The 15,193-nt window shown below is 36.4% G+C and overlaps 1 protein-coding gene across 12 annotated transcripts in view; it reads right to left on the bottom strand.

The window, feature by feature from the left end:
* Positions 1-15,193, bottom strand: part of LOC124367080 (RNA-binding protein Musashi homolog Rbp6) — a 1,248,673-nt gene that overhangs the window by 151,619 nt on the left and 1,081,861 nt on the right. For all 12 annotated transcript variants that reach the window (XM_046823725.1, XM_046823728.1, XM_046823720.1 and 9 more), the window contains one exon: positions 78-126. In XM_046823725.1, the coding sequence (XP_046679681.1) occupies positions 78-126 (49 nt within the window). The remainder of the gene's footprint in view (positions 1-77; positions 127-15,193) is intronic.

Raw genomic sequence — 15,193 nt, 5'->3', positions numbered from 1 at the left:
TGCTTCATCTTAAGAGTTACTACTGGATAAATCATAGATTGTTACTTAGACTAATCATGCATGCATGGAAAACTCACCTCTATGCCTATTCGTCTGCTTGTCAAACATGAGCATGGCATCCTCAATCTGAAACAAACGAAAATCCAAATTAAGCACATCAAGTGCAAATAACTAGTGAGTGAATTTGTTATCTGCCTTACAGTAACTTTAAATGTAACAAACTGTAGGAGTTTTATGAAATAATTCCAACTTTAATTAGTAACCAAATTTAATAGAGTAACATTAGATACCTCTAGTTTGAGCCATTCTTCTTCATTTTATAATACCTTTAAAATGAGGTGTTATTAGGGGTTCCCATTTAAAATGTCCGACTTACCCCAAAATACCGCAATTGGTGGGGGGGGGGGGTGTCAAACATTTTCATACATAAAAAAATTTGTCAGTTTGTCATGTAAACATTCTGCAAAGTACATAACTCCATCTCTATCCGTAAAGAAGTTAATAGGGTGGTGAGGGGGGGACTTTTAAGACTGCGCCTGATAACAACACACACCTACCTTGAAGTCACAACTTTCATTCTACTTATCTATCTACAGTAGGAGTCACGAAAGAGTGCAGTTGGCGGCGACCAATAGAAAGGATAGGCCAGCGCGACGTTGCCACTCAACAGGTCCCCAACAGCCCGGCACGGCGCGCTGCGGTTACAGCGAGGAACAAGTTCGGCAACGTCGCTTACTCCTCATTGGCTGCTCCAAGGTCACGCTCCAAAAAGGCTCCTCCCTCAACTGCACTCTCTGGTGATCCCTACTGTAGTTGTCTGACGTTGATATGGCTATTACTTACGAATGTGTAGGCTTGAAGTATGTCAAGCTAAGAAATATATAAACTGAGGGGAAAATATCGTTTTATATTTTTAACCCTTATGATACATCCAGTTTTGATCTACTCGATTTCAAGAAAACCACATTGTGCGCTTATACAGTGCAAACTGGCCCTCGACTCCTAGACTAGGTCCCTCCGAAGAACCGCTTAAGTTCTTAAGTAACCGCTTAAAGTTACAGACTAATCAACCATACCCTGTTCCCAGAATACTTTGAATAGATTTGGCACAAAAAGTAACAATTCAGCACAATATTTGAGCACATTTGTATAATAAATGAAGTCAAAAGCCGGTAAATTAAACAAGCTTTGTAAACAAACCAATATATCACCCGACAGGGCGGTGAGCTATTGCGGTAATCATCATGGCCGGGATTATTTTCGATACAAATTAGTCTCATAAGCGAAAAGCCAGCGCAAATGTGAATGTAAGCAAAATAGGGTGGATTGTACGCAGTATTTGATTAATGGAATTGTGTCCACAATCGTGGTGGTGGACGGAGTGGGCAGGGTGGGGGGAGTAGAAAAAGCCGGGCTATGCGGGCAGGGCGTGTGAAAAAGTGTCGAAATCCACCCACCTCACATGGCGGGCAAAACAATCATCAGATGGCGTCTGACCTGACAGCGCTGTATTGTCGCGTACGTAGTTAATTTCTGATACAATACTACAATTTTCGTGACTTTTGTTCACCTCAGAATGCGATGGCTGCGAATCCCAATGAGGATTCCTTCACATTTTTCAAGGTTCAAAGGCGAAAACTTTGCTTTGCACATGTGAATGGATAGGAAAGTAACGAGAGAATCGTTAGTCACACTTGTTTGTAAATTAAGTGGGAATTCTCTAATATATCGCAGTGAATTGTAAATTAAATATGGCACTACTTAGTTATTGTTTAACTAGATGGTAATGTAGAATCATCCATTTGTGTAATAATCTTCTGATGAGAACATTTCTAGAAATGTTTAACAGTTTATCCCATCCATTGTTCATATATTACTAAACAATTTCAAAATGGCGTTCACAGTAGTAGAGCAAATATTTTTCTGGGCCATGATCAAATATAGCAGACCACCAAAAAGCAACTTTTTAAAATCTACCGGAATCGGAAGCAACATTTTCCAGCACATTTTTTGCATTCCTTAAGTGGCCGCTTTAAGCTTCAGATGGAATCAAATTCAAAATAGCGTCCGCAGCAGTTGATCAAATATTTTTCTTGGCCATGATCAAATATCGCACATCACCAAAAACCAACTTTTTAAAATCTACCGGAACCGGGAGCAACGTTTTCCAGCACATTGTTGACATTAATTAAGTGGCCGCTTTAAGTTTTGGAAGTAATAGTTATACATCAGTTATTAAGCATTATAGAGAACACTAACTTACAATCGACGTCTCGTAATGTGCTCAGGAGGTGGCGGTACAAGGTTTTAAGAAGTATAAGGTATTATAGCATCAACCCCATTGAACAACTCCATTACATTAATTTCTAACTGATAGCAACCAAACGTAACTTGTTATTATTATAAAACTTGTTATGGGCTGTTTGTTATCTATACATTAATTATATATTTCAGAACGGCAATCATTTACGTTTCATGATTGATACATTAATTATTCGGTTATTAATATTATAGATGATTCCATTATAACAACTATAACCGTGGTGATTGCGTTGATTCAATATTTTTATTCAGAGTAACCCATGTCTGTATAAAAATTGTGTATATTTAAAAACAAATTTTTGTTTATAGCTCTTAATATTGTAAGTTTTCAAGTTTGTAGGGCGTTTAAATTTGAGTTAAATTCTATATTAAGGTTCTAGGTTGTACGGAGTTACCATAACAACAACACTTTTGTACAAATTAAACACGAAATCCATTTAATTTACCTTTAATTTCACACGTCGAGATGGCAGGTCACGCATGAAACCCACCTTCATGACCAGTAGTTAGTTCTATAGATCACTAACGTATAAAATATAGCGTCAAAAATATGACATAATATATATATATATATATTTCTTTAGTCTTTTGTTATTTTTGCAGTAAATAACTTATCTGATGAAATAACAAATCCAGTTTTGTTAACAGGAATTTAGACGATATTGAATTTACGAGGAGATTTTAGGGCATTACGATGAAAATTATGGAAAGTTATTGGTAATTTATTTGGTTGATGCAATGAAATGTACGCATAGTAATTCGTAAATATCTGCGTAAAACGTTCATTCTACTGACCAATATAATTCAAAACTGCACTATTTTTTAGTGCTAGTTAAATCTAAAAACAACATTTAATGCATGATGTAAAATTTTAAAAACCAAAAGCGAGACCTAATAAACTAAACTAAAATAAACTAAAACAATAATAAAGAGACACTAGTCCACTTCTTATATCGTGGTATTATAAGGTAGTTAATACACAAAATTACTATGGTAATAATTATTAAAATTATTAGGTAGTTTAGTACACCAAATTTTATTGTTGTCTGCTATAGTTACATTTTTCTTTAAAACCAGTTATTTCGTTTAATTTCGTTTCTCATAGCCTGGAAAATTTAAAAAAAATCAATAGTATTGAATAGTTTAAAATAATAGTAAAGAGGATATTGGTAAAAATACAGGACATAAAATTTTGTACTCTAAATAAAGCGGTTTGGGAATCGAAGATAAGATGGAGGTTACTGCCAAGGGTATCTCGTACTAGAGGCAATGTCAACTACAGGCTAAGGCCTAACTTAACCTACGGCCTTAAATTAAATCGTGAGATGTTAACACCCTAAAAACACGCTTCTACGTAATTTTCTATATTCCAAGTACGAGGAAAATGACTAAAAGCAAACACGCTTTAATTTTATTTTCAATCCCGAACCAATTTTCGCAAATTTACATAATTACTCACGCTCGTCTGCCACCAGACGAGACGTTTTATTTCGTTTTTCATTATATCGGTCATCAGATTTATTTGAAATTTAAACTGTATAAATTAAGATTTTCAATAAAAATATAAAGAATTATTTAGTGTTGGCGTGAGGAATATTGGGTGATAAAGAACGTAGTAGAATGGTGTTTTTCAATGTGATTTCGTCACTGAAGATGATTTAAAATTAAATCGAAATGCACCAATACACCAAAATTAAGTATTATTTAGACAAGTAATCATAGATATTTCATGTTTTTACATAAAATGTTTAATTTTAAAAATGTTTTCGTATTAAGAAATTCGATAGAAGCAATTGATCAATGTTCATGTTTTGGCAAAACTCTTTTATAAAGTTACAGATTTGCTTAGCCAAAAAGGTATGTCACGTCAGTTACAAACTATGAACTGACATATGGTTTCTACTAGCTAAAGCTAACATTAAACGTTCATGGAGTATTAAGATATCTTGATATGTAATGGACACCTCATATTCACTTTTTCTGTGGCTACATCCAGAAATCCAGATTTAGTACACTGTTAAGAACTGTATTTGAACTAGTTTTACGTTAAAATTAGTTTAAAACTTGTTTTTTTTAAGTTGTAAACAAGGATATTTTGTATTGAAATTAGGCTGCACGTTGCCTTACGTAAAGACCTGTAGAACGAAATGCAACTTTTAGGGGATTACTTTAAAAGTTGTATGTTGCCCCCCAAAAAAATGTGGAGTTTCTGTGACAATAGAATTATAACAATTTACTAGTTACGCCACTGTCTAGAGATTGACAGTTGAAAAAGTGACAAAGTGGCAACCCTGGAGGCGGAGAAAACCGCTGACACGAATGTTTCCCGCCAACTCTGCAGCGGAGCGACTGAGTCGCTAGCACTAAGCATTTTTATTACTTTAAAAAAATAGTATGTGGGTAATCTACACATCTCCCAAACATAAAAAATGAGACAATAGATTTAACCCCGAAAGTCAATTACTAGTTACGCCACTGTCTAGAGATTGACAGTTGAAAAAGTGACAAAGTGGCAACCCTGGAAGCGGAGAAAACCGCTGACACGAATGTTTCCCGCCAACTCTGCAGCGGAGCGACTGAGTCGCTAGCACTAAGCATTTTTATTACTCAAAAAAAAAATAGTATGTGGGTAATCTACACATCTCCCAAACATAAAAAATGAGACAATAGATTTAACCCCAAAAGTCAATTACTAGTTACGCCACTGTCTAGAGATTGACAGTTGAAAAAGTGACAAAGTGGCAACCCTGGAAGCGGAGAAAACCGCTGACACGAATGTTTCCCGCCAACTCTGCTGCGGAGCGACTGAGTCGCTAGCATTAAACATTTTATGGCGCGAGCAGTCCTTCTGCAAGGGTTCGTTAATTACGCCCCTGTTCAGCCAGGCTTTACGGCGACCACTTACGCAAATATAATTATAAAATCTTATTAAAAAAGTCAACTCGGACATAAAACCGAAGTCAAGTCGAGCGAGTTGATCCTTTACGGGGATGGTAAAAGTTCGCTAAGATTTTTATGTCCGTCCTTAAACCTGCTGCTAAATGTTCCAAAGGGACATAATTAAAATGAGGTAGTTCGATACGTAAACAGAAATTCACTGGGATATGCATACATTACAGAATGTTCGAGTCGAATTCGTTATATGAAATATTTTTTATATTTACAATAATATTACATATATAATAAATAAACTATATTATAAAAAAACTAATTTTTAATACAAACATTGAGTCAATTTTAGAGTCCCATTGTTAATCGTAAATTCTTAGGAGTCATTCATTGTCTTCGATTTATGTATTACCTTTGATATATTGCACAAAGTTTGTGTTGGGCATTAAGTCTAAACATTAAATGTGTTTGTACAAAACTGACCTACTATTAGTTTTAAATTTTATTTTATATCAATTGCAAATGTAAGAAACAATATTAAGACCTTGAACTTTGATCTACCAGAATAGTCTAATCTACTAACATATAAATAATAAAGATATTTCATTTATTCGTTCATATTATCTTAGCACCTTCGTTGCCTCATCATCGGATATTCCTAAGTGACATAAAAGTTTTGTACATAAAAGCTTAGAGATGCTACTTCGTAGATTGTTGTTTTTTATAAATCTGTTAACTGAAACGAAAATTTAATACTGACATTCAGATATGCATTCCTGTAAAAATTAAAGAATACAACTAAAATAAGTAAAATTTGTTGCCTCCACGAGATTACATTTTGGTTTCAGCAAAATTAAAACGAAAACACAACATACAATCAATGCTTTTTGGGTCATCCCCTATTCCCTTTGAAATATGAAAACTTAGTAGATATATAAACCTCCATAGAAAAATCATTCAAATTATTGCCCTTTAAAAAATAAATGTTTAGGAGGCACCAAGGTGGTTGCGGGACTAAATGGGGGTTACCCCTTTGGAATTCCCCTAAATCCCAATTTAGATACCACGTGCCTTTAACGAATATTAACAAGTCCTCCCTCACACAACATCCAGGGAGTAAAAAACACCTCCACTGTCAAAACCAGCCTGACAAACTAATCATATTGGTTGTTTTACAAACAAACAATGCGCTGCCGAAGCTTATGACTATTTCAACGCGCCATCAAGCTGGACGAAGCCGCCCATTGTAATGCCGTGACCAGAGTACTCGCACGCGGTTAAAACCCTGTTACACACAAGAATGTGTTTACACACCCGATTAGCGATGATAATGACGGCCGATATAAATTTGTTATTTGCAATTTAAATCAGCGAAAGTAATTTAAGCCGGGGATCATTTTCATAATTCCAACCACAGCTCGTTTAAATGGCAAGATCGGGAGTCAATTCGGATGAATTATCGACGAGCAATCCTTTCAAAGACAAACGGCTGCTGTTTTTTTTTTTTAGATGGATCCACGTATTTTGTGCCATTATTTTCTGAGCGTTAGCGAAGCCTATCTATTTAGAAGTTGGAGAGATTTCATTATTGTCTGTCTGTCCCTATAATAACTCGTTAACTACTTGAGCTACAGACTTAAAAATTAGCGTGCATCATCATTTCTACAAAGGCAACATACGAGATCGATGATGGTGCGTGTGCATCCGTGAGATTGGCAGAGCTTTAGTGAACATGTGTCATTGTTCTTATTGTTAACCATGATGGCAACGAGAACATAGCAGAGTAAATAAATTTCAGAGTACAATCATATGAAATTTACATCCAACCCTGAGCGAAGCCTGTTTGTTAGGCAACACGTGGTACACCACACTCCAGCCTTGTGGGGTTTTGGAAATAACGAAATCTCGCTTTAAGCTAAAAGGTTTAAGCCCAAAGAGTTGTTCAGCCCGTAATCATTTTCTAGAAATCCTGCGTTAGGATATTAACCAGCTCGGCCCAAAATCCAGAAACCATACAAAATTTGACAGCAATAATTCAGCCTACGCATGGCCACAGCATCAGCGGGTTTTGTTTGTTATTTTCCAGAAAAAAAATCCATTTTTGACGTGTTTCTAACTATTGAAGGGGAAAAAAGAGTCGTTAGCATTGGTTTCAACTGCAAATAAAAACGGAACTTTGCGGAGTTAGATAATTAATTTTGCTAAATTTAATATAATCGGCATCGAGGCGAAAACGTGGAACGGAACCGTACGCTCAAATACAGAACACGTTTAAAGACAACGCGGCTGCGCCCATAGACCAAAAATGTGACTTTGCGATTATGAGACTCAAATGGAAATTGAGGCAGCTCCCCTACAACTCCGGGCAGTGGGAGAGACCATAATGACAACAAGCATATTCACACAGAACGAGGTTCCCGCAGCCATAACCGATGTGCTAGTAGTCGAAACGGCCGCAGAGCGCCACTGTCGCATCCTAATTTGAATATCATGTTAAACGATATGACTTATACTTGCTAATGTGACAATGTGGTTATAGTGTTTTTATTCCTAAACGCTGCCAATCGTCAGATACGGCAATATGGCGACTCCCCTGCCGCTGTAGCTATCAAACGGGCAATACGTCCCCCTTCTCTTCCACTTGATGAGCTTTTAATTATTTCTATTTTCCCTCGGGCCGCGGATTCCGGTTAGGTCCCTGTTGCCGCCGTAATGCAGGAATGCAAGGTTCAATCTTACATTGCTTACTCTGATAAATACACTCAATGATGTTTAATTGATGACTTTAAAATGCAATTAAATAACTTTAATTATACAATTTTAAGTGAAACGATACGTGAATAAATCAAAATAGACAAATATTAAACAGCATTCCCAACCTTTTCCATCGCTTTATGTTACACAATACATAACGTTTCGAGGGTTGAAATCTATCCTTTTCTTCAGGCGAAAAAATAATTAGTACTAATTATCTTGTCACCTGAAGAAGAAGTTAGGTTTCAATCCACGAAACGTTGTGTTATACATGTTGTAACATACAACAATTGAAAATGTTGTCCTTCCGTCGTCAATACTAGTCTTAAAACAAAGAATTAATAAATTATGTTTTTAGAGAACTCATTCATGTTTGTAAATGCAAATATCTCCCAAATCCATCCACTAAACAAATTGAACAAAGTTTGAGTTACAAGATATGTGAAAGCCTTCTATTAAATTCTCGTGAGAAAATTCAAATTCATCTTCCTATATAAATATTTAAACACTAATTACGCATTTAAAGGAACACAACTAAGGGGTTTGTTGCTGAAAGAATTTCTTTTAGTCCCTTTAAGGCCAATAATTTTAATCGATAATATTAAATACGTTTTAAGGTAAATAAATTTTCCAAACACTTTTTTGACTGACACCCCAAAAATCGAACCACTACCACCCAACTCATGTTGCAGCCTAACTCATGGTTTCTATGAAGCCCTGTGACTGTATGTGTATTTTGTAAAGAGAGATAAAGTCGGAATCATGATTAAATAAGACGGTATAACGCGTAAATTGAATTGAAAGGCTAAAAATTGTCAACTCCTGTAGTAATCTTTCAGGATACCTTTTATGGAAAAACATCCGGCACAATCTGAAACGTTGTACATCCTGATTATAATAGGAGCTGGTTCGATGAGGCTACCTACAGGATAACAAAAGCCAACCTACAGGTTACCCGATAAAAATTGTGGTCGGGTTTAATAAGGCAGATGACGTCAGAGCTCTTGTTCAATTCCATGCAAGTAGACCACCAACAATAATATTGTCTCTAACGTCGTATTGGACCCACTAATCCCCCTCATCCCCCTACAACCCTCCCCCCTCCCCACGTGACCCGTCAATAAAACAAATCTCATTACAAATCACTTCTACTCCCTTTACAACCTTGACCTCTCCCTTGCAGGAAACAGCTCGGTCAAATGGGCTCGAAAGAGATCGCTTCTGCAACTCGGACCTTTTTGTTCTTGATGAAAATTTGATAACTTCATCAAAAGTACACCTAAAATTACAAATATCACAAATAAATGTTAAAACTGATCTGGCATATTGTGATAAACAGTACTAAACGGATGTTAAATTAATTTCCTTAACTGATTGTTAAATACTTAAAAAATGCGAGATTGTTTAAGATTGAAACTAGCTGTCACTGGGGTTTGTGCAAGTATGGCTCTGTATCGTGGTATGGTAACATTACGTCCCTTTGGTAAAACTCAACGTTCCTGCAGATTAAGTCTGTCGGGTGAGACCCCAGGGTCTCACGTTCGAACACTCGTTACTGCAAAACTATCTCCAAATAATTACTTTAGTCTGGAGGTAACACGCCAGTGGCACAGATCAAACATACAAAATGCTGAAATTCGGTAGTAAAAGTTTCACCGATTAATGTTACAATGTTGTAATTATTGAAAATTAAGTAAACACTTATTAAAAGCCTGATATATCAACGGCCATCTTGATTTACCCCCATAAGAACAATAGCAAACCTCACGTATGAACTTCTTATTATTATTTTTATCAATTACGGAAAATTAATTTAAAAAGATAACTGATACGCGGGATGAACACCTTTTAGTTTTCGAAATTAAACCTGTAGATTTTATTTAAAATATCTTAACTTGTATATATTTGATTTTAAATTTTTTTTAAAAAGTATACACTTTAAACACCACAAATCTACAAAGCGTAAAATTTATGCCTTAAGAATATAAATCTCTATTAAGAACGTAAAAGTGAGGTTTAACATTGTTATTACAAGGACAATCGCAAGGTAGTTTCACTACCTTCTTGACTAGTAAATATAAATATATAGTTTATTTTATTTTGCCCAGTTAAAATTAAATTTTGTAGTTATTTAATTTCTGAATATATATATGAAAAATAGAATGATTTTATTGTTTCTAAAAATAAACTTATTTAAACCAACATCTCAATTTGTCAGACGATCTAAACAGAGCGAGATCTAAAAAAATGTCTTCACTGGATAACGATAGTGTCTATATGGAAAATGTGAGATGGTAATAGGCATCAGTATTGTACTCGTTAGTACTCAATTGTTCCTGCATCGTTAAAGGAAAGGATTTTACTCTTTAAGCATTAAGTTCGAAAATCCATTCATATCGTTGAGGCAAAGTGTGTTATCTGTTTTACAGTTCGTGTTTTTACTAGTCTTAAGTTATAATTTCGGACTTCCCTCTGTACTTTGTATTATTGCGAGATCGAGCAACAAAGATATTTATTAGGGGAACCCCACCTCAAACTACCCCTAAGCTTTCGGCCTTAAGCAGATAAATAATTTATCTTGAGATATGGCACGTATTCTGTATAATGAATTTTTTAATCTTAACTGACCGTTCGATTACGTGTTGTAACAAGATTTCTTTACACAAACAATTTCCACGTGGGCCAAACCACAGGTCGCACTCTTGAGTGTTATTCGATCGATATTCCATGTTGGTTTGACTTGTAACGCGACAAATTGGATAAAACGTCAATATAAAAACTCGCATTTAAAACGAACACTAACTCGTTTAATCCGGGGTTAATTCAATGACATTGCGATAGAATGGTTTATGAGGTAGGAGCACGGCGCTGTTGCCAGATTTCAAAGCCGGTTGTGTTTTATTTGGCGCACAGAGCGGCAACAATGCACTAGGGTCGCGGTTTCAACAATGGGTTCATTAGAAGAAACTGCGAGAGGCGCTTCCGCCGCGAGACAGTCTTCCTGTCAACATTCTCTCCTCTCGCTCTTCCTCACTCCCTCTCTCTCCCACCACTCCCTCACACCCTCTCATCACTCTCTCACTTCACTCACTCTCACTCTCTTTGTTCTCACTTCTTTATCACTACCTCATTCTTCCAGTTCCATCTTTCTCTCACTCCCATACGCGCTCTTTCTCTCAATTCCCCTCCTGAGTCTCTTTCACTCTAAGTATTCTATCCCTTTCAAATTGTTTTCTATACCTCTTTCTCCTCTCGCGCTCTCTACCTCACACCCTCTCGCCATCACTATTATCTCTCCTCCCACCTTCTCGTTCTCTCTCCCTCACTCTATCTTGTTTTCTCTCCCTCTCCCAAACTCTCCCCGTAAGTCTCTGTCGCTCTCACTCTTATCTCCCCTCTCTCTCCCTCTTCCTCCCTCTCCTCATGCCCCATTTTTTACGGTTTCTTGTTCAAAGAAACAGAATTTTTTCCGGACATTATCTTTCCGTAGAACAACAAATCAGTAACGCCAGTGTAATGATGATTTTGTGTATCCGTTTTTATGTTATTGATCTCTTGTGTCACTGAAGGTAAATGGCAGGAAAATCATGTTTCCTCCACAGTTCTTCCATCGTAAAAACAAATTTATAACAAAAGATTTCTTGTCTGGTTTATACTTTTGGAATATTTAAACAATGAAGTATCAAAATATTCGTTTTTTTCGGAATAACCAATAAAATATAAAGAAAATAACAACACGCTTGGAAGCGTAATATTATTTTTTTTACCGAGACTCTTTCCTTAATCACGCGATTAAAACTGTGAATCATGAGAGGAGAGGTGTTTTATTTTTAAACTTCTCCTTATTGGATTAAAACGTGTCTGCCAGTGCAGCCGGCTCTTTTATGATAACAAAAGAATGTATCTTAGAATTCGGTTGCCGTTTTAAGGATCTCCAGGGACGTTGGTTGTAAACCGTTACAAAGGCTTGTAAACAGTAGTAACAAATATGTACTGTCGGTATAAGAGTAACATTTTATCCTTCGACTAATCCGTAGGGGGGGGGGTCACAACCGAGGGGGGTGTATCAAAAGTGGAAAGTTGAGCCACAAAACCGCCGCCAAGTTCGGACGTTACTTCGCGGACTCAAACAAATCCGTCCCAAACACTAATATCCCGACTGGAACAAATGCGGAGGAGTGGCGGCCGAGTAAACATCGTGTAGCGGTGCCGCCGCCAGCTCCTGTGAGTGTGCGGCCCGAGTCACCGACTCTATATCTCCTGAAAGAAAAGTTCTTAACGATTTCTGCCCAAGTTCGGGACATGACGGCAGGGTAGGGCCCAGGCGCCGTACAGTCGCTGCCCCAGGTCTCCATCCGTCTTGCATGACAACTTTGACGATTGTTTCTCCCCGAGTTCCAGGCAAACTTTGATTCCTCCCTGCACGCTGAGAAATCTATAAAATAATCTCGTAAGACACTTGGACCGTTTAGTTTTCCCCTTGATGCATTGCCGGTGAAGAGATTACGGAGATGAATTCATCAGAGGTTGATGATTTACGGGGACAATCCGTAATGATGCATGGCACTGCATCTCGAGTTGCACAGACTCAATCTGTACGTGATACATCGTCAATACAGACGATGCATCGTGTATTATGTAGTTTAGTGATGCATAGTAATTGTATCCTGGGAAATTATTATTTAAAATGCAGGGGACCGCTTGCAATTTAAGGAAAATATTTATTCACAACAAGATGGACTAGACATTCGGTAGTTTTTTTTTTAAATATAAACCAATTTTTATAACCACAAGATAAATTATAGACACTTAAAGTAAAAAAGTTTGGCAAATTTGTTTTTGAGCTCAATGAAAAATGCGTGAATATGGACAAATTAGTAGTTTTACAGTGAGTATATGTTTTGTTGAGGGAAATTTTTATGAAAAACGCCATTCAGTAGTTTTTTATACATCCTGAAAGAAAATATAATTTTAATTCATGATAAATACAATTCTTTAACTAATTTTAAATGATTGAAATGAATACATATAATGCCTACATTTACTCTTATGTACCAACAAAGGTTTCTATCATTAGAAAACGTATCTTTAATGACCGTGCTTATACATTTCTGACGAAATTAAAATAGGTTCCTGACTGGAAACCGTTTGTACCACTCTAAAGCAGATTCGAAAATGATACAAATGCAAATAATAAAAAAAAGATTGCGTTTTCCAATTTTGAATACTGTGAAGTGTGTAAATACTAAGCATACTAGAGTATGTGGTAGTGGGTATTTACGAACATAGAAAGATTAATTATTTTTTTTGTAATTTGAGTTGAGCTAACCAAACTTCTTTTTACAAGATAATGGGAATCTAGCATCGAAGACTGATTTTACTGCTGATAGAAATGATGAAAAGTGATATCTAATCGTTCATCCAATTTTCTCTGCTAAATTAAAAAGTGAATTTCTATATACATTAAAAAAAATAACAGTATATGGTTTGATCCCGTAAAGTATTCGTAGTTTTCAAATTGTAAAAGTTGAATCTTTCAGTCAAAAATGAAAAGCTCACGGCAAATCGTACAACAATAGGCATATCGCGCGCTGAATCTAAAGAAAATTTAAACTCCGCGAAGGAGTGGGAGAAGAGGGTCATTTTAATTCATTTCGTCAGTTGGCAGAAATCAGAAAAGCTAAGAGGAAGAGGAAAGTTGTAGAGGAACCGGGGGGGGGGGGGGCACAACATGTTTATGCAATATATTACCCGGAGATGAATTCCGGGCTGGCAGACACTGATATATAAATTACTCCAGAAATTACTCTCAGAACTAGACTCGCGTAATCCTTATACATGAGTATGACAAATGGTCCAGGGCAGGGTGGTGGGAGCGGAGGGGGTGGGGGACGATGACATATCGAATTAAAGAACAGCGACCGAGGAAAATGGCTCGGCAGTTCCGAGAAAAGTGGACCCTATTCTGTCATGTGTGACTAACCTTAGAAGGAGATTTACATTTTGTTTCATACACTCTACGGATTGTGGGGTTTCGGTTAAAAATGGCCTACCTCATTGTCGCAGACTCGTTAGTTTTTGATAAATAATTAGAAATCTGAACATAGCTTCTTTAGCCCTTTACGAGTACAATCGTATTTATTTAATTACTATGAAGTTGCAATAATCTTATATTTACGTAAAAACAGCATAAAATGAAAAATTGGGATGAACAAGATTCCATTTTGAATAGCCTTTAGTTATTAATAATAGTTTTTACTCGTAGATGGCGATGTATCCAAATATTACAAGCAAATCTTAACAATCGTGAAAATTATGCTGTATCGACTCGCGCAAGTATTTTGAATTATTACCAAACTGCAATGCCGAGGTACGCAAACGTTACCAACTACTACCAAGCTAAGATGTCAACGCACTTAAATATAACCATCTACTACCAACTTGAACTGTTGCCGCCCCCTAATGTTACCATTTGTTACCATTAGGCAAATACCCACTTACTATTAATTGATGACTAATTTGATGCAATTTTGATACTAGATGAAATCGATTCTGTCTGAGTGGATAGTCAAACAATAACTCGAGAACGAAGTTCAATCCTCTGGTTCCATGGAGTAACATCCACTTTAAAGCAGATATGTATTCGTAATATATTAATAGGATGCTAAAATCAAGAGTCTATCTCTAAATTCCATCCCTCAAATACTCATCTATAAAAACTATATACAACCATAGGGGTTGTTTAAAACCCTTTTAGAGAATCAAAGAACACAATTCCGTACACATTTATACCTATTTACAGTTAAGTTAAAAATCGCATAACTAATTGCAGTCAATAATAGGACAAACATTCATTTATTATTAGTATCTTTTTGTTCCTTTATTTATTGAAGAAGGTTTTTAGAGATTCACTAACAAAAGAATATTTAACTCATAACTATGAAAACTAATTCCATCTAGGAAGAAAAGATGTTTTGTCCTTTGGATATTTCAAATTGTCCTCACCAATTTACAAAGTGACTTGCACAGTGATGACTCTAGTAAACCAATCCGTGTCTTATATTATTGAGATATGTTCGCGGCAGTAAAGCGACACAGTCGTAACCACGGGGACATCAAAGTCCTTAATTGACTGGGCCGAGGATAAATGTCCTCTTCTACCGCACTGCTCAGAGACAACGCCCAGGATTGATGGGGAGTCTTACATTTCTCCGGTCTGCGGGAAAAA

This window comes from Homalodisca vitripennis, chromosome 8, assembly GCF_021130785.1.
Source record: "Homalodisca vitripennis isolate AUS2020 chromosome 8, UT_GWSS_2.1, whole genome shotgun sequence".
NCBI classification, from domain to species: Eukaryota; Metazoa; Arthropoda; class Insecta; order Hemiptera; family Cicadellidae; genus Homalodisca; species Homalodisca vitripennis.
Note: the sequence above shows the minus strand (reverse complement) of the source record. Positions and strands in the feature narration are given on the sequence as shown.